The following is a 23,215-nucleotide window of genomic DNA, read 5'->3' as shown; positions in this document are numbered from 1 at the left end:
GACTACAAGTTAAAGCTGATTTACAGTTCATAGTGATCTCTATATAAGTTACAGCTTGCTGGAAGCACTCTGAAGGACTACATTTGTGGACTCACATCAACACTATGGGTAGGCCTGATTTCATTTTTGCGCGGTTGATCATCAGTCTACGTAATAAAAAAATTGTCGACTGCAGTATGTTATGCCTCTCATTTCAAGAACGTCATACAATGTCGATATTTTTTTCTGTTTACGCTCCATTGACGCTGAATGTGCACGTGGAGGCCTGCGTCTCTTACGATAGCGTTTGTGCCAGTGCCAAAAAATCACTGTCCAGTTTGGACAGTGATTTTGTATTACTATGAAAGCAAATACTAATTATTATTCTTCCGTAGGCTTTCAGATGACGCTGCTGTACCTTGTTGCTGCTCTCTGCGCATCTATGTGCTTTGCCGCCTCTGGTGAGTCTGAAGAAGTCTCGTCACACTTGACAAGGCAGTCTGTTGTTTTTTATGTGATGCTATTATCTTTTTATCCTATTACTATTATTGTTATTCTATTATTTTTACTAGTATATTGTTTTAACCCCCCCCCCCCCGTTTTTTTACCCTCATTCACATTTTTATCTTGTTGTCCCTTCTTGATATTACTTTTTTATTTTTTATTTTTTTGAGTAGTCTATAATGTTTGCTTTTATTTGACTTTTAAAGCACTTTTTAAACTCTAGTAAAGTGCTATTATTATTGTTATAAGCCTCAGTTATTTTGAATAGCTTTATGTCCACATTCGAACAAAACATGATTGTATGGCTCAAAGGGCAGTGATCATCAATTACATCTATGTTAGTATTATATTATAGTCATATCATAACCTAAGTTAAGTTTCATACCATGTACCTGCAACCTCCTGGGTTTGAATCTGGCCTGGGGCTTTTGTTGCATGTCACCCCCCTCCCACTCTCATCTTTACTGTCTCCCAAAACTAACAACATTCATGTTTCCCATTCAACAGTCTCAGAAAACTTCATAGTCTCGGTCCCCGGGGCCCCGGTCTCAGCGCGGCGGGGCCGTACGGCCACGTTACCCTGCTGGCTCACCCCGCCGAAGAGCGCCGAGGGCCTGGAGGTGCGCTGGTACCGCGGCGACCTGTTCGACACCCCGGTCCTCAGACAGCTCACCGACGGCACCCAGCAGGCGGAGTACGTGGGGCGAGTGTCCTTCGGCCTGCGGGACGCGAAGTCCGAGGGGCTGAAGGCGGGCGACGTCACCCTGGAGCTGGTGAACGTCACGCTGGAGGACGCAGGGGAGTACACCTGCTATGTGAGCAGCGACCAGGGCTACGACAAGGCCAGCGTCAGTCTCAACGTGACCGGTGAGCGCTACCAAAAGCAGGGAAAAAGTCCACTGCGTTTCATCACATCCCCTCCACCTTTAAATCACATGTCCTTCCCTGCTGCGTCTCTCTCCCTCTTTCGTAGAAACGGGCAGCTCTCCCCTCCTGTCGGCGGTGTGGAGAGAAGACGGCCAGGTGAACGTGAGCTGTGAGTCTGAAGGCTGGCACCCGAAGCCCGGGCTGCGCTGGTCCGACCACAAGCGGCCTCTGGCCCCGGAAAGCCTGGTGTACGGCAGCGACCCCGGCGGCCTGGTGTCCGTCCACAGCTGGCTGCTGGTCTCCGGCCCCTCCAAGGTTTCCTGCTCCGTAGGCCTGTCTGAGGAGGACGTCAGGGAGGCAAGGGTGCGCCTGGAGAGCCTCGTCCTGCCAGGTGAACAGGGGGAAAGAGCTGGTTTTGTCAGGAAATGTGTTTACTGTGTGTTTGTTTGTGTGTGTGTGTGTGTGTGTCTATATATATGTGTGTGTGTGTGTGTGTGTGTGTGTGTGTGTGTGTGTCTTTATCCTTTTTGGTGATTTTTATAACTTGAAACGAATACATTTCTTTTTATTCAGAGCCCGAGTCTTCGATGGCTGGATGGGTGGCCTTCATCGTGACCCTCATAGCTTTAGCTGCCGTGGCTGTACTTGGAGCGATGTACTTCAAAAACAGAGGTAAATGTCTAATGGTTTTGACGAGATGAAATGAGACAAAACTTAATCGATGCACATGGGGAAATCGCATCATTTTAGCAGCAGAATCAAGTCAAAAACCAAACATATTAAGGCAATAATATAGATAGCGACAGCAAAAAGCAGAGAGTAGACTGTAGATCTGGCAGTGCAATACATAAAGGTAATACAACAAGTGTGCTCAAACAGGTGTACAGTCCAGTTGAAGGGTGTGTGTGTGCAGTCGACCAGCTAAACCAGTTTGTTGAGTCTGGCAGCGTCCCCCATCTTGATGTTGGCAGTGTGGCCAGTGTCCCATGTTGATGGAAATATGAATACTGACTGAAATCAAAGCCTCATGTGTTTGTCTTGTGTTTCAGGGAGCAGATCCAAATCGGATCCTGAAACCGGTAAGAGTTTTTTAAAAGAGATATCTGCTACTTTGCAAGTTCAAAACTATACTATACTTATACCTTAAATGGTAATTTGTGCTTTGTATTTCAGGAAATGACGATTCAGAGGGTAAGGAAGACCACACAGTCACTTTGACCACAGTCTCATTCATACTCAGCATTTCAATAAAAATCCACAATTGTGCCCATGATGACCAAGTGATGATACTCAGTGGATCAAATGCATTGTTACTATCAGTGTGATTTAATAATTAAGGAAAACCCGATCCCATAGTTTAGACCTAAGAATTATTAACCATTTGTCTATTTCTTCCAGAAACTCAAAAACTTCTATCAGTAGGTAAGGATTAACTCACTCTGTTTTACTTCATAAAGTCTAAGCAAAGCACAATCCATGACAGCTTCTCAACATGCAGACCTCTTGCACTAATGAGATGTCAGTCAGTTTATCTGGGAACAAATCATTTTGTTGGAGTGTGAGATCCGCTTTTATTTGTTCTCAATTTCAGATGTGGCCCAAGACACATCTCTAGCAGAGGCCAGCAAACATCAAGGTAATCTGCTGACAATCTGCTGAGATTTGCACTTATCAAGTATTGCTCTATCCTGAACTTTCCTGTTTTCATCCTGATCTCATTCTCTGTTTTCAACAGTGAATGTCACGCTTGACAAGACAGAAAATCCACATCTGAAAACCATAGGTGGTAAACTTGTGAGAGAAGAGGAAGTCGCAGGTGGTTTTCCTGATGGTGACAAGGTCACTCTCCTCACGTCTATAAAGGGAACACCTGGCTTCTCTTCTGGACAGCACTACTGGGAGGTTTTGTTGGGCAAAGAAAACGTAAGCCTCAAAAAGTCCTGGTGGGTAGGAGTGACGAATGCAACTGTCAACCTTCAGGAATTGAAGATACCACCAACTCCATCCAATGGTTTCTGGTTCCTCTCCTCAAACACAGCAGACAGATTCCAGCTTAACGCAGAACCAGCCATTTTACTTCCTATCCATTCCAGACCGAAGACTCTTGGTGTGCATTTGAACTACGACAGTGGAGAGCTTTCCTTTTACAACGTAGAAGAAAAGAGACATATTGTCACTCTAGCAGCTAGGTTCACAGGAGAAGTCTTTCCTTTTTTCAATCCTGGTAAAGGTGACCTATCCCCTATGGAGATATTACATAGGGAAAACAAACCGTGTCAGCCCTCTGAAGTGGAGCACACTTTAGATTCAGGTTCAAAAGCCACCAAATATTAGTCTTGATGTCAACAGTAACAACTGTTATAAGAAGGGCAAGATGAAATAATGTGCAAACCACTTGGAGAATATCATACTTGGGATTGACTATATATACCTTTTCCTGCGCTGAAGGTACAAAAAACAGGATACACAAAATGAATTGAACCAAGTGTAAATGTGGTTTGCTCATGTCAGTGCAGGGAAAGCTGAGGACTGACTCAAATGTCCTCTTGACATCTATCTAATGTTCCTTGTTCCTTCCACTAGTAGAGTAGCATAGTCGAAAATCTGAGAATCTGATTTAAGAAATTCACCAATCTTTTCAACAGCTTAATTAATATTGACACCACAAATTGGCACAGTACTGATATATGGAGTATTTTGATAACTGGCACTATCCAATAACTGGCACTAGCCCAACACACACAGTAATCAACTGTTTAGAAATTGAACTACAAAAATGAAAACAAGCCAAACTTGAACTCCACCACTACTATGTAACAATTATGTTACTATTATTAACAGTTGTTAATATTAAGGATTATTTTTGAGCCAGTGTAGCTCATACCACACTGTAAAAACTCATAGTGAAATTTAGTGAAATCAAGTTTAATCATTAATGTATAGATGTTTGTCAACTTTGCTAGTTATCTGCTTCATGACTTATAATCATGAGTTAACGTCTTGTGACTTGAGTTGTAAGAACACCTTACGAAGCATTCACTAAACTCATCATATTAAAGTTTATTAAGAAACAATGTTAGCTTATTAGCAGACTTTCTCCATAAACCCTTCCTTCTTCTGGTTAGAATGAAGTTACAAGATGGACACTGTTATGTACTGTTTGTATCTTAGGTGAATCATGGGTCTGATAAAAAATGAAAATGAGAACCATGATGAAAATTAGTATCCAGTTCAATCCCTACCGCCATTACACAACAACACTGGACTGCAGCTCATCAATTAATGGATTAAACAAATGAAAACTTGTCAGTGTGACTAGATATTTGATGATTGAACTTATTGTCTTAAGTTCACTCAGTTTCACTACATTAGAGCAACTAATGATCTTTGACCAAACTATTCAGTGCTATTTCAGTCAACTTAGAATTTTAAGGCAGCTAGGAAACTTTGTGCCTTTATATTTCTATATATTGCTAATACTTATAGCACAAGGCAGCTTAATTCCTCTGAAGTTGAGAGTTTCTTGGACCTGTTGTCAGTAAGTAATTTTTATGACTCTCATTTTAACATAATTGTATATATTGTACAGGATAGCATTGAAGTCTGAATTTTATTTGTACACTTAATATCTAGCTCAAATAATGGTTAATGTTATTGTGGATCCCAGGAAGAATAGCTGTTTGGTGGTAATAACTAATGGAGATCCAAATAATCCATGAAAAATAGCACAAAGCTACTGAGCTGCTTGGTTTGAGTAGCTGGGTTTGATGCTCAGCAAGGTTTGACAGTTAATCTCCCAAACCCATCCTTGTGACATTCACTGACAATTGTTGAAATTTTATTGTCTTATGCTGGTCTTAGGCTGGTCTTATTTAAGACAGTTACTACCCAAGAATGTTCTTGACGATTTTTGTATTTTATGCGTTTGCTTAATTTGTGATATTTTGTTTAATTTTGAAATTTTTGATATTTTGTGTTTGCTTCATTTTGAAATTTTTGATATTTTGTGTTTCGTGTTGAAAATGTAGTGTACAACTTAAATACTTAAATAAAAAGTAAAATATCTAACCCGTGTAGTTTTCACTGTATCAACCAATACAATCAATAATCTGTGATTTTTATATTTATTCATGATTTCTATTTTCTTTGTTTCATTATGTGTCCACAATGTAAAACCTCACTTTACAATCCAGTTTAAGAAAACACAGCAAAATGTCATACACTTTAATAAGTACAGGTAGTATTTACAATATGTACACCATAGCACAATACTAACTTTGTCATCACTACTGTATACTTTTCATTGATTAGTAAGTATTTACATTGTGAATAAGACCATATGTTGATTCTGAAGTAAAAGAATAAAAAAAAATGTCTGATACGCAATAAACAAATTCAAGTAGGCGTGCCTTGATACATACTAGTTTGACTACGATCGTGGTATAGAGGTATGCGAGAACCACTTCACAGGTGCATCATGGTCCAAGACTTTGAAGAATACGTTTTAATACACTTGTCAGTTATGAGAGCCATGGGTTGGGGGCGCAATGCCAGTCAATTATCGATATCAAACACAAACTATACAGGTTCATAAATGTCTCAGTCCAGAAGACGCGGGCTAACTATGGGGACTTTAAGGGTCGGAGCCATTGGTTTCTTCCTCCATATCTTTACACATTCATGTTTGGTCATCAGCCTTTTGTGGAAGTGGACACTAGACCTAAGAGCGTTCACCGTGTCTGAACTCATACTCACACTTTCAGTACATCGTGTCCAACCACTTCAAAATATCTGTCAAAAACAGGCATGGGATGCATGCATCTCCGACAAATAATCTTCAATCTCAGCGTCCCATCTGTTCTCAGTTCTGTCAGTTTTATTACACTAATCCCTTACGACCAGGGTGACGGGGCTAGGCCTGATAGTGTGCCTAATTCCAGGTACTGCATCCATGGAGTTTTAAAAAACAAAGTCACGTTTGGAGAGAGAGAGAAAAAAAGAAAAGAAAAAGCTGCACTCCACCATAACCAGGACTTATTCTCTTCATCGTGACTGCTGGTGGCGTATACAATATGGTGCGTGTCCTCCTCCATCTCTTTGTTTTGCCCTCAGCCTCTGACCTAGCAGACCGAGCCCGCGCTCTCTCTCCTCCCCTGCTTCTTCAGCAGCTGGATGCGGTTGTGGACGTAAAACTTGATCGCCCGCCAGTCTCGCTGGTTGCTGACCAGCAGGGGGCAGAGTTCCAGGCAGCGCTCGCAGTCTGCCTTGGCGGGGACGCGCAGTTCCACGATGTTCCTCTTCAGGTGAGTCTCCACCGCCACGCGCTCCGCCTCCGACCAGGGACGCTTCAGCACACCGCGCTTCCCTGAGAGATTGGGAGGGAGGTGTTACAAAGTGTACACAACAAATGCAAAAGAACAAATGCCTGGTGTAGTATATGTGCTCCACTGATCCTGTTCCTAAGACATATCTGTAGCCTGTATAGAATCAAGTTAACATGAACAGCTTGTCTGACGCTTGGCAAATCGGAGGTAGTCTGCCAAGCTAGTCGGAAGCCAAGATCAAACAGACACAGATCTATCAACCTACACACCAAAACACAGATGGTTACCTGATTTGGGCTGAATACACCTCCTTTTATGGACACTGGCTAGTGATGGGTTAACTGATGAAGGAAGGGGTCCTCTCTTCTTCCGTGGGGGTCGGCCCGGTCCTTTCTTCTTCACCATCACCTCTGTCTTCTCCTTAACCTCCTCCTTCTCTCCCTCCGCCTCCGAATCCTCTGATAAGGAGTCTGCTGAGTTGCCAGACATCACTGTAGACAGACATATAACAGAGAAGGTAGCTAACTCAAATGACTAACACACAACTGACAATTTCTGGCAAATTGGTTGTGATCTGGAGTAAACCTCAGGGACAAGCTGCAATACTGTTAATAAATTGGTTCCTTTTTGTCCTTAAATGTCATTTAAGTGGCATGAAATACCACCTAGAGCCCTATACACGTAACTGGTTTCACTGTATAAACAATGATTTTTCCACTCAAATGAAATAAATGCACATATCTTGATACTTCTTGTGATCTAACTTCAGACGGACGTGCTGCGAGCTCACCCTTTGGTTCTTACTTTTTTTTTTTTTTTCCGCCCTTATTTATGCAGGGGGAGTTTCACTGAGAGCAATGCTCTCCTTTTCAGGAACGCCCTGATCACATTCACACACATGCACACCTGGAAGCTGACCAGTACAACCACAGTCTGATCTGCTGGCCACTGAGCAGCTCCATTGGAGCGGTTGGTGTTAAGGGCCTTGCTCAAGGGCACCTCAGTGGTGGAAATGAGGGAGGGGCAAGCGCTGCTTTTCACTTTCCCCACCCAGATTTATCCTGCCGGTCTGGGGGATTGAACCGACGACCTTCCGATCACAAGCTCGCTTCTCTAACCTTTAGGCCACCACTGCCCACTGTTTACAGAAACAGAAGTTGCACTTAAATGTTATTTAGGTTGCGTGGAATACCTACTGATGGAACCCAAGAGGCTTCACTATTTTCTACTGAAAAAAGAAAAATGCAAGACGTGATTTCTTACCATCCAACTCAAGACAGATGTGCTGCAGGCTCATTCCTCGGAAAAGCACGCCCTCCCTTTCTCCATAAAGCACCACCCGACCAACGCGGCCCATCAGCGCCGGGTCCCGGACGATAGTGGAGCAGTTCTGGGTCACATGGTACTCGCGCTCCAGGAAATCCTCCAGACGTTTGGCGGCGCCGGCCCCTGGCGTGCCCTGGCCCTCTCCCTCCTCTAGTAGTAACAACTGGGTCAGGATGGCCACCTGCCGCCGCACCCGTGTCGCTGTCAACGCCCCGGGGTTCTTGGCCCCACTGGTCCGCGCCAGGTTTCGCAGAAGGTCCGTGCCCCGTAGTGGGGTGGCAGGCGAGTGGTAGGGCCGGGAGAAGACGTAGGGGCTCTCTGGGTCCACACCCACGTTGGGGCTGGTTTGTAGGAGCAGCTCCAGGCAGGACTCACAGTGTGGCGGGAGGATGAGCGGTTGGATGCGGCCGCGCTTGCCCAACACACCGGCCCGCGGAAGGTGACAGAGGACCTGGCGCTCGAAGGGGGAGAGGAGGGCCTCCATGCCAGATGGGGAGCTGATGGTGGAGCTGGCCTGGGGGGTGGTACGGTTGCGGTAGTCCTGGATAGTGAGTTTGGCCACCTCACACTCGCGGTGGCGATTGTAGAGGATGAGCAGGGAGAGGCTGGAGTGGCAGAGCAGGCGCCAGGCCTCAGCAGAATGGGGGGAGCGGGTTAGAGACAGGAAGGACGAGTGCTGCTGGCGGCGGAGGTAGAGGACCAAACAGGAGAGGGAGGAGAGAAGTGGAGACATGTGATGTCTGTGAGAGCTGCAAACAGAGAGAGAGAGAATACTGCTTTAAACAGCACATCGCACCACCCAACACCCAAAAACATCACAGATAAATCTATAATTGCTAAAAAAACAATAAAGTATTACTTTTCAGCAGTGGTTATCATCAGATACTCAGAATGGAGTATCACTGACAACAGTGCTTTACTCTTTTCCAAAGTAAAACAACATTTATCCAACCACACCTTGCAACTTCTCCATTCTTCTCCTCTGGGACATCATCCTCCCCTTCTCCACTCAGCTCTAGATCTTCATCTGGATCTACGTCTGGCTCTGGAGTTGGAGGAGGAACCAGCTCTTCTTTACTTCTTGAGCACTCCTCCACCTTCTGCTGCTCTTCCTGCTTCTCTCTTTTCATCCTCCGACCCCTCCTGGGAGCGGGCGGGGGAGGCGGCGGCGACGGACTCTTCACCCGTGGCGCTATCGGGGCCGCGGCTCGTTTAGAGGTGGGCAGTGTTAAGCTGGGCGCCTTCTTGGTGGCGGCTGGCTGAGCCGAAGAGGGCGGGGACAGGGAGAGCGAGAACGAGACGCCGCCCGTGCTTGAGCGAGTAGCGGGTGATTCCCTCTCCCTGGAGAAGAGGGGGGGCGGGGCGGGGTTGGAGGAAGAGGGCTGAGGGACAGCGAAGGAGTGACTGTGAGCAGTGGAGGTGGAGGACGATGAGGGGTGAGGGTGTGAGGCACTGCCGTTGGAGGAGCTGTGCGTGTGGAGGTGTGCCAGCTCCATGGCTGTTCTGACCTCGGGCTGGTTGGCGTGGTGCTTCTCCAGGTGGCGCGCCAGAGAACGATAGTGGCGGCCGCAGTACGGGCAGTGCTGCCGCCGGCTCACCGTGGCCCCGCTGGAGCCGCCAATGTTTATGTTAATGTTATTGTTGATGTTGGTGGTTGGGGGTGCCAGGGCGCCGACCGGGGGCTGCGACTGGGATCTGGCTGGGGGCGCGACGGGTGCTGGGCGGGAAAAAGACGAACAGGGGCGCCCGGGCCCTCTGGAGGCGGTGGCCGTGGTCTTCTTCTTCGAATTGACCACCGTGGCAATCTTGCGTTTCTTGCGACGGCGTAGAATCCGGCCCCTCATCTCCTCCATTTCCTCTTCTTCATCGTCGTCGTCGTCATCATCGTCTTCCTCCTCTTCGTCCTCCTCGCGGTCGGAGTCACTGGGCTCGGAGTGGGTGAGCGGGGAGGATGAGGGCGATAGCGACCAGGAGGGGGTGAGGTAATCAGAGACGGAGAGGGACAGCGGGTGGGGGCCAGCCTCCTCCTCCTGGTTAGATGCAGATTTTAAAGAAGAAATATAAACAGGTCGTACATTTTAAGTGAATACACACAAGTTAAACATTCCTTGTACCAAATGCAGTATTTAAGTTATAAAGTGACTGACCATGGCATTCTCGCCCCAGTCTGTCAGGCTGTAGTCCACTGTGATCTCCTCCCCTTTGGCGATGTCTCGGATTGCTATGACGACCAACCGCACCTGCGTGCCGCAGTGGACCTCTCGAATCCGGCAGTTGGGTGGGGGGTGGAAGAGCACAGGTCCCCGGACGCCACTGGCCCCCTCCTCACCCAGCTCCGGCACACTGAGGAACATAAACTGAGATTAGAAATGCAGATCCCTTACCTACCAGCAACGGCTGATGGTAGCCATGCGGCCCATCGCAGTTACCATGGTGAGGGTCTTCCTTACCAGAGCTGGGCGGGGTCAGCCAGGTAGTAGGGACTGCCAGGTGGAGGGAGGCGGTCCTCTGCACCCTCTGGGTACTGGCCATCACCTGGGCAAGAGTGGCCTGGTTAAATCTAGTACATCTTCACTAAATTCTTTTGTGATTTCTCTATTGATCCCTGACCCAAGGCTTGTGTTTGAGAGACAGAAGGTTTCCTACTCACTACAACAACCTACGAATAAGTGCATTGGTACACTTTACATTCTCCATCAGTACCGGGAGTGGATAAAAACACCAACAGCAGGTGACAAAGTGTGTGAGTGTGTGTGTGTGTGTGTGTGTGTCTGTATATATATATATATACCAGGGCTGTAGCTGTGTTCTGACATGCTCTCCTCCTCCTCATCTTCTGTTACATACGCTCGGTCACACACCTTCACAGGTGTTCCCTTCCTTTTTCTCCCACACACACGCCTACAAAAACACAACCAGGGCTTCATTTAGCACAGTGATACATTCAGACAAAGCAATGCTCAAGATTGTACTCCTGTAAATGTTTGGACAGAGGGCAGCTGAAGTGAGCCAAGCATGCAATGTCTGTGGCAAATCAATACATCAGTCTGTTCACAGTACTTCTCTATCAGGTAGGTGAATCATTCAAATCATCGACCAAAAGGCTCTGAACTGTTTAACTGATTGTGATAGTAGCAGTGATAATGAAGATGATACTGATACTTAAAGACAGTGATGATGATGATGGTGGTGCTGATGATGACGATCATGTGCAGCCTCTGCTTCATTGTGAGTCTTTTTCTAGTCTAGTCTTATTTGCAACATTTTTCAACTTTGAGGAATTCTAACCTTCAGAAAAATGAAAATTCTATGATCTATTTGTAATGCCATCATGGATGACTTAATGTGGGAATCTTCCAAACAACTGGTATTGCTAGTTTTCGTATCTGGTGCATATAGGAGAAGAAACGCATGCCCCAATAAATTTTAATAAAGACTGAGAACACACACAATGTCTTGACATGAACGTTTAAATTTTGAATGTTTGAGTTTTGATGTGCAAAATTAGATTTATATATGTGCAAGTGAAGACAGTGCGCAGGTGTCATTTAATCACGACACGACATGAAATCCGTTTCACTGGAACTACATTGATCGTGGCCTGACCACCAACCTTGGGTAGTGTAAACAGACAACTAAACATATGTTTTTATCTGTTTTATTATGATTGTTATTAAAACACTGAAACTGACTCCACCCCTTCGTTCTATCGTCAGTCAGACTTTGTAAGTCAGTTACAGATACTTGTATTTACACAACAAACCATCCATCATTCATTCAGACTCGTGACAGGCAGAGTGCAACTGTTTCTGATGCATTTTGTTCATGGTCAGCAACTTTGTTTACTCCAAAGCTAAATAGCCACGAGTCATCTACAACAGCTGCACAGCCAACCAGTGTTATAGTATAGTAATACTGACGTGCGTGCTTTGATAAAGATTATATTCAGAGATCTGCAATCTGAGAAATCAAAGCTACGACGGGGCTGGTCCACAAGTGGATGACCGGGAGGCGAGCAGACCACTAGGTTAAACACCCAACAGTTAGCTGGTGATTTCTGCTGGGTGCATGCTAAGCTTGCTAAACCACGGCTAGCCAGCTAGCTTACAGTAGCTAACGTTAAGCTAACAGAATGACTTCTTTCCCGACAAAACATCAAAAATCAAAAGCTGACTGTTGATTATGGACCGAGGCGGCTACGAGAAGATGCAAGCCTGCAGAACGCCGCAACTGCGCCCCAAAACCAAACAAAAATCACTTTCCCTGCTCCGTTTTATTTTGCAACATAACGTTAAAATCATGCACGCGAATAAAGGCTTGGAACTAAACAAACATGCACGCTCGCAGCGCGTGCGTTTCTGGCTCTTGATATTTCCTTACAAATCCCCAGTGAAAACACCCGGTGCGGCGGCGGGGGCTCGGTTCACTCACCCCCGTGGCGGCGGCGGCTTGCTCCCATCTCCGTCGCTGTCGAGGGTCGGTGGCTCCCGGTAGTCAAAAGGCGACCGTACGTTCTCCGCCATTAGGACTCCCTTCCCTACCTCTCGCGCTCCGGTAGATTGCACAATGCGCATGTGCAGAATATCCTTGGGGGTTCTAATGGTAAAATGGGGTACACTTCTAAAGAAAATAAAGACTTAATACCCCAAGATTTAGATTTATTGGATGCTGCGAATGAAATGTGATTGTTGTATTTGATGGGGCGTTGTGATCTTTCATCTATCCATCTGGAAGTGCAGTCATACCAGTGTTTTGCATTCAAGTTGGCCTATTTCAGGTTTAAGAGAATCCAACATAGGCACAATGGATATGACTCAGTTTTAATCTTCACTGCACATCCAATTATCAACAGACAGATAAAAGGAAAACATGGCATTGAAAAAAATCACCATACCAGCAGGTCTGGAAACAAAGTCACATCTCATTCATCCATTATCAGAGTATTCTGTCAGTGTATGCTGTGGTGGACATTAAACACTACAGTGAAGGAGTTTGGTGCAGACTATTTGACAGTTTTGGCTACAGGCGGTACAATCCTACTGTACAATATTAATCTAATAGTCCAAAAATTGTTAAAACAATATAGCAGCACGTTCAAGTATGATTATACAATAGGCTGTAACTTTTAAGAGAACTTTCTGGACACAGCAGCAAACATTACACTCGATAATCACAGATTGTGCCAAACCAAAAACAACACAAGCATAAAGTCAGTCTGTACATGAAAACATGAAACATATTGGGTTTGAGTTGGAATTATTTTGCTTAGATATGATAATGTAGTACATTAAAAGCTACATAGCCAACTTCATCTGCCAATATGGCTACAGATTCAGTTGCACTTCAGTCACAGTTTATCAGTCATATCATTTCTGGCTACATTCTAGCAATTAGTTTGATTCTGGCATGTTAGTAACAGCAGATAATTTGTCATCACCTAGTAAATCCACTTAAATAAAATAACTTATACACTGTATACAAAAAAAAACCTTTTCAACCAACTCTGCCACTGCACAAAGCAAACCAACCTTAATGGGACTAAAAGTTTGCACACACCTTTATGTCAAAGGAATAGGCAACTGTGGCAAACTAGAGGTCATTTTAACACTTGCTGTGGAAATACCAATGTCTGGGAAAAGCTGTCTGGTGGACTTTGTTAAAAAGGGCTTAGCTGTGATTTTAGTTAAGCAGTACATTTTGCAACCTCCAGCATTCACAGAGTACTTTAATATCACATATTTTTTCCATTTGGAATACATCAAAGCTGGCTGTTAGAATTTGGGGTCAGTTCATAGTTGCTGTTGGATAAAAAAAGAAAAACACATTATATTTCTTCCGTCCCTTCCCTCTCTGTGTGTAGGACGTGAAGGGTCTGCGCAGCATGGTCCGCCCAATGGATGAGCTCCAGCAGCACTCGATGGGTCCACATTTTGGCCGCGAAAGACCCCACAGCACCATCAACTTCCTACACAGAAGACAGCGATGAAGGTCTTTGGCACATAAACGTTGGGTATGTACATATGAAAGCAAGAATAACACAGGGTGTCCAGTGGATAAATAGGATAGTGCTATCATCCATGTGCTGTAACTACCCTTTAAAATTTGCTCATGTTGTGTTCATATTATTATCCCTTCTCTTTCACTGTCCATTTTGACTGTACTATCTGATAAACTCATACTATTCTGAGGGAGACTGTCTACTTTCTTTGAAAAACAGGAAAATGAGATCAGAGAAAACCGTGGGTGGTCAGAGCAGGAAGAAGAGGAGGAGGGAAATATGCAACACACCTTATGAACAGGTTGTGACACTATATGGCCATTTCTACTTTGAATATACTGGCACCTGAGTCATAGTTTGGCTGAGTCCCTAAGTCAAATGCATTCAAATACAAGCAAAGATGCCCTGTGACATCGGAGGGATTAAGTGACTGACTTGGGTCTAAAAGTACATGGATGATGTTTTTCTTAACATTGGTCATATTCAAGTGTAGGTATTAATCAATTCCACTGTTGGCCTACATGAAAGAGCACTGTATAACGTGGGGCTGTGTGGTGTATTGACTCCTAAACTAATACTTACTTTGTGGGGCCCTTTTATGCTGAATATGAATGTGAACTAGGCGCTAATTTTTGTTATGACACCCTGATGAAGGCATATAGCATGCTGGTGAAAAACTTTAACTACATGGAGAAAGGAGGGGCTTATGGACTACCTGGTAGCTTATAGACTACCTGCAGGGCTTATGGACTACCTAGTAGCTTATGGACTACCTCAAGGACTTATGGGCTACCTGGTAGCTTATGGACTACCTCGGGGGCTTATGGACTACCTGCCCTATTTTTTGTGTACATACTGTACCTCGTTGCACTGGTCGTCTGGAGTGACATCCACGGTCGTGTCCTCAGTCTCCACCAGCACCCTGGTGCTGTGGAGCAGGTGCTCCAGCCTGGCCCGGACGTTCTTCCTCATGGACTCGTAATCGCCCTCCAGCTCGCCCATCTCCTCCTCCTCCCTCAGGATGAGACAGTGGAGCAGCCCCAGACACTGGCGCAGAGCCGAATGCAGCAGCTGCACCTGCTCCTCGGTGCCGGGCTCCTCCGAGTCTGGGCAGAGGGACACAATGCGGCCCCCATCTGGGGCGTGGTCCGACAGGAAGCTCTCCCTATCCCTCTGAAAGGACAAGAGGAGGATGAGGAGGGGAGACATTAGGCGTGGGGAAAGGAGGAGCGAGAGGTAGAAGGCTAATTGATGGTGGAGAAATTTTGTTTACTTGATGCTGAGTGAAAAGCAAGAGAACTGATACAAAGCACCATTGGCCTTGCACTTTTGTCCTTAATTTTGTGTAAGATCAATTATGAATCTAAGACTAAGTGACAACAATATTGATTATAATGATCAATTAAGAGGTGTTCTAAATGTTAGATGAGGTAGAGAAGCATGACAGCAGGAAGATCTAATACACTATATCCATTAGGCTGGGACCCCAGGGAAAATGGATGGGGGGGGGGGGGGGGGGGGGGGGGGGGGGTCTTTTAGGATGATTAAATTATGCCCTGCAGTATTACTCAATCCTTTTAAGAAAACAGTGCACACTTATAAATGTAGAGAGCCTACACTGGGAGAGTCAAATATATCATTCAAACTCGACAGGTAGCTAGCTACCTCATACAAAAACATGGAATGGAAAATATGGCATGTTCGCGCATACTCTGACAAGTAACGGGACGGGGCGTCTATCACACACAGCCAGGCGAATAGGAGCGAAGTGTAATGAGCGTGTAAACTGATACTCACGTATAGCTGGAGGAGGTGAGTGCATTCCTGGTGCAGTAGCCGGGCAAGGGCCACCGCTCTCCCGGTCCGCGAGCGGCCAGGCACCTTCATGTCCAGCACGTCCACGGTTATCCGCTGCTCCTGCTCTGCCATTTGCACTCCAGCCCTGTTATAGGTGGGTTAGCGGCGAGCTGGATGGAGACCGAGCAAAAATAATTCCCCCCACGTCGGTGAATTCAGAAGCCGTAACAATGTTAGTTTCACTCCTTTAGCGAATCTTTTGAATTCTTGACGGTTTTGCGCACGAGCCGGGTGCCTTGTGGTTGTCAATGAAGCATGTTTATGTCGATGTTCATGTTGGCATGCACGCAACGCAGTGGGATTTAATTGGTTCCGCAAGCCACAGGGGCGTTTTTAGGGGGACGCACAGGAGGGTTGTTTTTCCCCAAAAACGTCACCATGTGGCCCACCCATTCTTAGAAAAATAATGGGAATAACTGTTTGAAATTTCTAGCAAAATCCTAGCTTTTGCACTCGTTGCATATTGTGTAAATAGGATTAATCAGGATATTTCGTTGTCGTGACGTCAACTGAAGCTAGAAGGTGTCATCAATTTGGGATTTTTTTTCTTTAAAAAAAAGATAGTAATCCCATGATACATTTTAGAATGATTTACAAATATCACAGCACAACTATAAAGTGCATATAATACCCTATAGGAATATTATAGCGATGTCATGGATCAATAAATAGGCCTATTAGATAAGGTCAATATAAACTCACCATTGAGTAACACAGACACAGACGTAAATCCTACAGGAATATATTATTGGGATATTATTGTGATTTTTTTGTTGGGGGTATTAATTAGGATATTATCTTAATTAGGATGTTATCTTATTTTATGGTCAAATGACACTGCAGAGTATCATCAGTTTACAAATGTTAGATTTTTATCATCTAACCACATAAAAGATGTGTCTAACAGAATAATCCCATTCAAAGACTTCACAACATAATCCGTTTATTATATTTATTCTGAACACGTTTTCTGATAAATTAAAATGAAGGTTGCAGGCATAAGAGTGCTCAGTAGTAGTGGCAGTGTACAGAGGTATTTTAGAGCCTATTCTCAACAATTAATGCGTAAATGGACAACATTTCGTACAGAAGCAAACTTTCTTTCTTTGATTTTGACAAATAAAGACATATTTTTGTTCCAAAACTGTTGTTGACAAAATCTTGACGATGGAAAAAACATATCAAAGCAAGCATCTGTAATGAAGAATTATAACAGATGGCATAGTGTACAATTAAGTGCAGGAAAGTGAACAAATGCAACCAAATGAGGAATACATACAATACGTATACAAACACAACCAGGTGAGGAAGACGATCGAAGTGTTGCTTCACAAAGCACAGCAGGAAAACTTGATTGCTTAGTTTTATAGTTGAGATTTGGACAATTAGTGGGACCCAATGTATTTGACAGAGCCTACAGTCAGCGGCTTGCCATCATCTACTGGGGTGACACAATACATAAAAACAAGCACACATAATGGTACGGAGAATATACAGCTACTTGAAAAGAGCACCTTTCAAAATGCATATATTTGGGATATTGTGTCTGTCATCCATGTCAAGTAAAAGGGAAAATCTAGAAATGTATTTGAAGGTATAAATTCAAATCATAGAAACTTATAATTGTGTCATTTGGGCTACATTGCTACAAAGATTGTTCATGTATTCTTATACTCTGACACCCTCATTTGGTTGTAGTTGTGGCTCTCAATACTTTTTTGCATGACATTGAGTGACATTGCCCATTTGTAAAATTAAACAGAAAATTATTTTTATTTTTAGGTTACCATTATATTGCCATATATACAAGCATGCTGAATAAATAAAAGTTGAATGAGCTGTAATTCAGTGACACTCGTACGTTATCATTCACCTTGCAATGAAAGCCATACAAACTGGAAGAATGGGAATACTTTGGGGATATAAACGGCATGAGGGATTTTCTTGCATTATGCACAATCGTCTTTCAGTCTTTGCATTGCTAACAAATGTAAATATATGCATTATATGTTTAAGGTCTCTCTCCCTCACACACACACACACACACACACACACACACACACACACACACACACACACACTAGGTGACAGAACCAAACTAGGCTATGTGTTAAAATATTCAATAAGTGATAAAATAGTCAGTGTACACAATCTATTGTAAATCATACTCCCTGATATAAAGTAGTACTGTGTAGGTATCTAAGTGAGTACTGCAATACACTCCATGGAGACAAACTCTAATTAACTCATATACATTTGAATTGTTCTTCATATGTAAGCTTAGTAAATTCTGACACGCTCTTGTCTCTTCCCATCCTTTCCACTTCCACTTCTTTGTGTCCCCTTCAGCTTGCCATACCTACGGTTCCTCTCCACCCCGTCCCATCTAGATCAATCTATCGCCATGCACCTCGGCACTTTCTAACAGTATCTGCCTCTCGCCTTCCCTCTCCCACACTATCCCCTCGTCTTCCTTCCTCCTCTCCCCATCGCCCTCCCACACCATTTCCCCCACATCCTGGTGATCCCCGTCCACTATCACCCTCTCCCACAGGTCCCCCTCCCCGGCCAGCTGCACCTCCTCATCCGCCTCCCTGACCCACTCCACGGGCTGCTGGGGGGCCAGGGTGGTGACAGAGCTCAGGGTGAGCAGGGTGCTCTGGCAGTCCGTGGTGACCATGGGCACGGCGGTGGCGATCGGCAGGGCGGTCAGCTGGACGAGCTGCGGGTGGCAGGTGGCTGAGAGGTAGGCGGCGGAAGTGGTGGCGGCGGTGAGGTGCAGCAGGGCGGAGGTCTCCTGCTCCTGCCTCACCTGCGCCACGTGATGCGGGGCCAGCTGGAGGAGCTGGCCCTGGGACGCAACCATCTGAGTCTGCGGGGCGAGGGGCAGCACCACCTGCTGCAGGGGGGCGAGCGCTCCACCTGGCGAGCGCTCCACCCAGGGAATGGAGCGCTCGCAGGGGGTCGAGCGCTCCATTGCCTGGCTCTCCTGGCTGATGGAGGGCTGGGCGGCAGGCGAAGTGAGCTCAGGGACGGCCTCCATGACCGGGGCGGGGCTGGTTATGACGGTGCCGCCGTTGGCTGCTAAGGCTTCGGCTATGAGCACCTCGGGGTGGCTCTTGGCCTTATGGGCGACCACGGAGTCCTTTTTCTCAAACTTTTTGCCACAAATGGAGCAAGAGAACTGGTAGGAGGCATCAGCGTCGTGCTTCTTCATGTGCCAGTTCAGGGAGGCCTTCTGACGGCAGGTGAAGCCGCAGATCTCACACCTGCCACAGGGGGGAGACAGAGAACGGGTTATAGTCAACACTGGCTGGAAAGCTCATCCATGACACTTTTCTCTCCTTGGCATTTCCCTCTCTCTCCATTCCAATGGGTTTGAACTGTAACTAAGACAGTAAATTGTTACCGGACAATGTAAATAATTATTATACTGTGAATCCCATGCAGTGGACAGGATTCAAGTAACTGAGCACCACTTGGCTGAGGTTGTATCATGTCAACTAGAGTGACATGATGGGCTGAGCACACAATTAGCTTCAATACATATTGAGTTCCAAGTTTGATGTGAATATTATTTTTTCTAATCTGTTGAGAGCCTCTGTTTTTTTATTTAGCCTTTGACAGTTCTATTCTTTTCATTTATAGTTTCATGATCCTTTTACCCTTTTACTATATCTCTATTTTACACTTTTCATTTTAATTGTCTTATGATGTTTTATGTTTTACCTTTGACCACTGTTATGCTTCTCCTGCTTTTGTTCTATTATTTGTAAAGCACTTTGTAACTTTGGTTTTAAAAGGTGCTGTATAAATAAAGGTTTACTTTCTTTCTTTCTTAGTTACAAAATATGTAAGCAAAACTAGGAATGTTTGAATTGCACTTAACAAAAGATTTTTTATTATGTGATTATTTTAAATCGATCTTGCCTAAATAAATAAGATTGTGCACCGACTGGAATTAGTTTCACGCCTGTTGGCTTCCTTTTTTCAAGAGTGGACTGACTGTAGCAAAAGTTTTTGTAAGCAGTGTATTGTAAAAGATCTTCCTTTCCCACAGTGCGTATGATGACATTTTGTTGAATGGCATTTTGTTAAATGTCATGCCTACTCACTGTATTGGCTTCTCTCCTGTGTGGATCATCCTGTGCACAGCCAGGTTATGGGAGCTCTTGAAGGCGCGGGCACAGTACTCACAAATAAAGTCCCTCTGATCTGAAAGACAGATGACAAACAGAAATAGACAAGAATTAGACGACAGAATACAGAAAGGGATATATAGATAGTAGTGGTGTTAAGCTCATTAGACTGGCAAATAATATCTTGCAAAATTGTTTGAATTAATTAAGTTGACCTTGATTTGCCCTGCCAGGCATTTCAACAGCCTCGGAAGTGGTAACATTACTTGCCTAATGAAATGCAAACAAATACACCGTATGGTGCCAATGCAAAGTCTGTGTAAATAGACAAGTGTGCCATGGCGTCACCTGTGTGGTGCTTAGCATGGCGCAGCAGCTGCTTCTGCAGACGAAACAGGCGACCACACGAGGGGTGACTACACACATACTTCTTTTTCAGCAAGTGCTGGTATTTTATATGGTGCTGAAATAAAGAGATGGGGGAGAAAGAAGAAGCAAATTGGTTAAAGGTACAATGAAAGTCAGAATCCTTTACTGGTGAAACTGCTGCAGCCAAATTGGTGTGCACTGAAATAACACTGCTATTTAAAACATTAACAGCACTGGCTTTCCTTCCACATCCTATAATCAACACACCGACCTTCTGATGTTTTGCACCTCAGTGTAAGCTGATACTGTAGCCATTGTACCGTGTCAAATTACAGATAGTGGCTTTAAAAATATTTATAGGAATTGGGGTTGTCATGGTTACAGCTGACAGGATGGCAGACCTGGAGGTAGCGTGGGTGGGCTAAGATAGTACCACAGCCCTCCATCTCACAGCGGACATACTGCACTGGGGGCTTCTTCCTATGAGCACGGAAAAGAGGAAATTCATGTAATAAACATGTTGTATTCAAGTAATACTTGTTAACAATATATAATATAACTAGAAGGTCTAACATTGCAGCCTTCTCATTACCTTCGTTTGGGCAGCTTTTCATCTTTTCGTCGCCTTCCTCTCCTAAGATGAAAACAAATTCAACAGCTTAGTATGGACTTAACATTGTTTAACAGTTCATACATTCGTCCCTCTTTCTAAACTTGCATTCAGCCCTCAGTCCTTCTATGCCTTCTTTCAACTAAATAGTCACCCACCCATACTTCACTTACTTCCTGGGTGGCTCTACATCATCTCCCACTTCATCGTCTCCCATTTCCATTTCAACTTCCATCTTTACAGCCATCTTTGGCGATTCCTCTTTTTTAATCTCATTTTCCTCATCCTCCTTTTCTGACTCCTTCTCCTTCTTGTCCTCCTTCTGCTTTAACGTCGGACGTCGCCTTGATTTCTCCCTAAAGAGTTGAGAGAGGGAGATAAAGCATAAATTACTTTTGAAATGAACATTAATATATCACATTCATCATACTGGTTTTCTCATTATGATGCTTCAACTCCAAAGTATTTTCACATAATAACAGACTAATATTCATAATGGAAAGGCAGTCAAGTCAGCGTACTTCTTTGCCTCAGGTTTATCGATGAGATAATTTGGGTTGTCTCTGAATGGAGGGTCCTCGTCAAGAGGCTCCTCATCTGCAATACTAACATGGACATCAACAACAGAATATTAGCCACAATGAAATTCACAATGGCAAATTAAACAAAAGTCAAAAATTTCTTCTGCTAGTGCTTTGATAAGTTCAATATCACTCACTTCTCATTGCTTCCTTTAGAAGTTCCTTTTTCCACTCCTGAAAAAAACAGGTAATGATTTGTCACCTCATTTTGACATGATTGTCTCCATTTAACATTTTGCCAAGTCATTTCGGGGCATTTGCAGTCTAGACAGGTTAGGTAGATTACATATTAAGCTGATGAATGTATGAATGTCAACTTTCTCCTACCACATGATGCAGCCTCCGTCTCTGGTTCAGTCTTGCACACCGGTGCTGGTGCGGAGCGAGGCGCTCGGGTCGAGGCTCCCTGTTGGCCCTTTCTAGACTTGGACAGCTTTGGTCCAAGAGTGTGCAAGGATGCTGAGGTAGACAGTATGGCCACGTATTAATTGACAAGTGTAATTAATTACCAGCAGAGGTCTCCTCCCCATAGGGTGAGACAGACTCAAAGTGACACTGTATAAAATGGGTGTCTTTTTACCTTTTTTGGCTGTGGATTTCTTTTTCGCATCACTGTGTGAGAAAAAAGGTCTACAGTAAGTGATAGCCAGGTGCAAAGCAAAATAAATCTACTGTAGTATATGACAATGTTACACAGTTTATGCAGTACCCTATGACTATGTACAAGAATATTATAACAAGAACACAGGCACGAAAACACATGTATTGAACTCAGTGTTTTGGTTAACCTATAGCTTTAAGAACCCTCAGCGATACAAGACACTTCCTACAATTACAGCTCCAAGCCTCCTACTGCAATCGCACTGACACCCAGTAATGATGAGTGCTTGCTTCTAACCAGCATGTAACAAATACTGTATCTCGTTGTGATACTTATGAACAGTAAAGGGCAGCAACACGTGCCTGTGCATGCACTTACTCCATGGCATCTGTGTTTTTGGAGCGTGGTCCGGCGGGTCTCCCACGGCGACGGTGGACATTTTCAGGTTTCCTCTGGCCAGAGTCATTCTTGGACTTGCTAGTCCTGTCAGCCACAGTTCCCCGGGCTGTCCGGGCTCGCAAAACACGTCCAGGACCCCCGGTACCAGACCCAGCGTCAGTGGAGCCCGGGGAGTTTACTCCAGCTTTCACCCGCCTCTTAGTCCCTCTCCTCCCGGCTGACGTTTCACTCGAGATCGGGGATGGTTTTGCGGCCTCCGCTGGACAAACCCCAGTGTCTCTGCTAGTCCCTGTCCCAGGACTGGAGCCGGGAAACTCGTCTTCCCCCGAGTCCATGCCCCTCTTTGCTACGCCTTTCACTGAGTTTGGTAATTAGTTAAGTTTGTAATATTAATACAGTCGAGACAAAATAGGAAAATTAACGTTATGAGCAACGTAGTAAGGCCCTGGTGGACCAGCTAGGTCAATATTAAACTGTCCATCTCCGCGCAAACCTTACATTTACCAGCATTTTAAATAAAAAAGTTACGTTTTATAAGAAATGTTTACGTTATAAAGATTCAGCAATATTTACGGTCTTTCTTAAAGCTATAGCAAACCTGAAATTTCCTTTGGCCGAGGTAAGGCCTGTATAAGTTGCGTCTCCTTTAAGAACGGTTAGA

The 23,215-nt window shown here is 44.7% G+C and overlaps 4 protein-coding genes across 4 annotated transcripts; 1 reads left to right on the top strand and 3 right to left on the bottom strand.

Moving 5' to 3' along the window:
* Positions 1 to 83: 83 nt before the first annotated feature.
* LOC139914550 (butyrophilin subfamily 1 member A1-like) lies at positions 84 to 5,300 on the top strand. The gene is made up of 8 exons (XM_078281832.1): positions 84 to 108; positions 375 to 440; positions 997 to 1,350; positions 1,457 to 1,731; positions 1,926 to 2,022; positions 2,400 to 2,429; positions 2,524 to 2,613; positions 3,086 to 5,300. Exons 1-8 carry the CDS (start codon positions 105 to 107, stop codon positions 3,682 to 3,684), a joined length of 1,515 nt encoding a protein of 504 aa, XP_078137958.1. The 5' UTR covers positions 84 to 104; the 3' UTR covers positions 3,685 to 5,300.
* A 382-nt stretch (positions 5,301 to 5,682) lies between these two features.
* Positions 5,683 to 12,542, bottom strand: LOC139914512 (uncharacterized). Its single transcript, XM_071902853.2, has 8 exons — positions 12,432 to 12,542; positions 10,792 to 10,901; positions 10,451 to 10,535; positions 10,148 to 10,343; positions 8,958 to 10,030; positions 7,938 to 8,749; positions 6,962 to 7,165; positions 5,683 to 6,715 (listed from the first exon to the last, which is right to left on the bottom strand). Exons 1-8 carry the CDS (start codon positions 12,521 to 12,523, stop codon positions 6,471 to 6,473), a joined length of 2,817 nt encoding a protein of 938 aa, XP_071758954.1. The 5' UTR covers positions 12,524 to 12,542; the 3' UTR covers positions 5,683 to 6,470.
* A 350-nt stretch (positions 12,543 to 12,892) lies between these two features.
* On the bottom strand, positions 12,893 to 16,056 carry LOC144537864 (uncharacterized). Its single transcript, XM_078281724.1, has 3 exons — positions 15,796 to 16,056; positions 14,860 to 15,171; positions 12,893 to 13,965 (listed from the first exon to the last, which is right to left on the bottom strand). The coding sequence occupies exons 1-3, from the start codon at positions 15,925 to 15,927 to the stop codon at positions 13,825 to 13,827; spliced, it is 585 nt and encodes a 194-aa protein (XP_078137850.1). The 5' UTR covers positions 15,928 to 16,056; the 3' UTR covers positions 12,893 to 13,824.
* Positions 16,057 to 18,241: 2,185 nt separating this feature from the next.
* On the bottom strand, positions 18,242 to 22,621 carry LOC139914437 (uncharacterized). The gene is made up of 10 exons (XM_071902767.1): positions 22,534 to 22,621; positions 21,882 to 22,013; positions 21,692 to 21,728; positions 21,495 to 21,578; positions 21,147 to 21,329; positions 20,956 to 20,997; positions 20,765 to 20,843; positions 20,343 to 20,457; positions 19,971 to 20,070; positions 18,242 to 19,124 (listed from the first exon to the last, which is right to left on the bottom strand). The coding sequence occupies exons 1-10, from the start codon at positions 22,619 to 22,621 to the stop codon at positions 18,242 to 18,244; spliced, it is 1,743 nt and encodes a 580-aa protein (XP_071758868.1).
* Positions 22,622 to 23,215: the final 594 nt, after the last annotated feature.

This window comes from Centroberyx gerrardi, chromosome 23 (genome assembly GCF_048128805.1).
Source record: "Centroberyx gerrardi isolate f3 chromosome 23, fCenGer3.hap1.cur.20231027, whole genome shotgun sequence".
Classification (NCBI taxonomy): domain Eukaryota; kingdom Metazoa; phylum Chordata; class Actinopteri; order Beryciformes; family Berycidae; genus Centroberyx; species Centroberyx gerrardi.
This window is presented reverse-complemented; position numbering and strand designations above follow the sequence as displayed.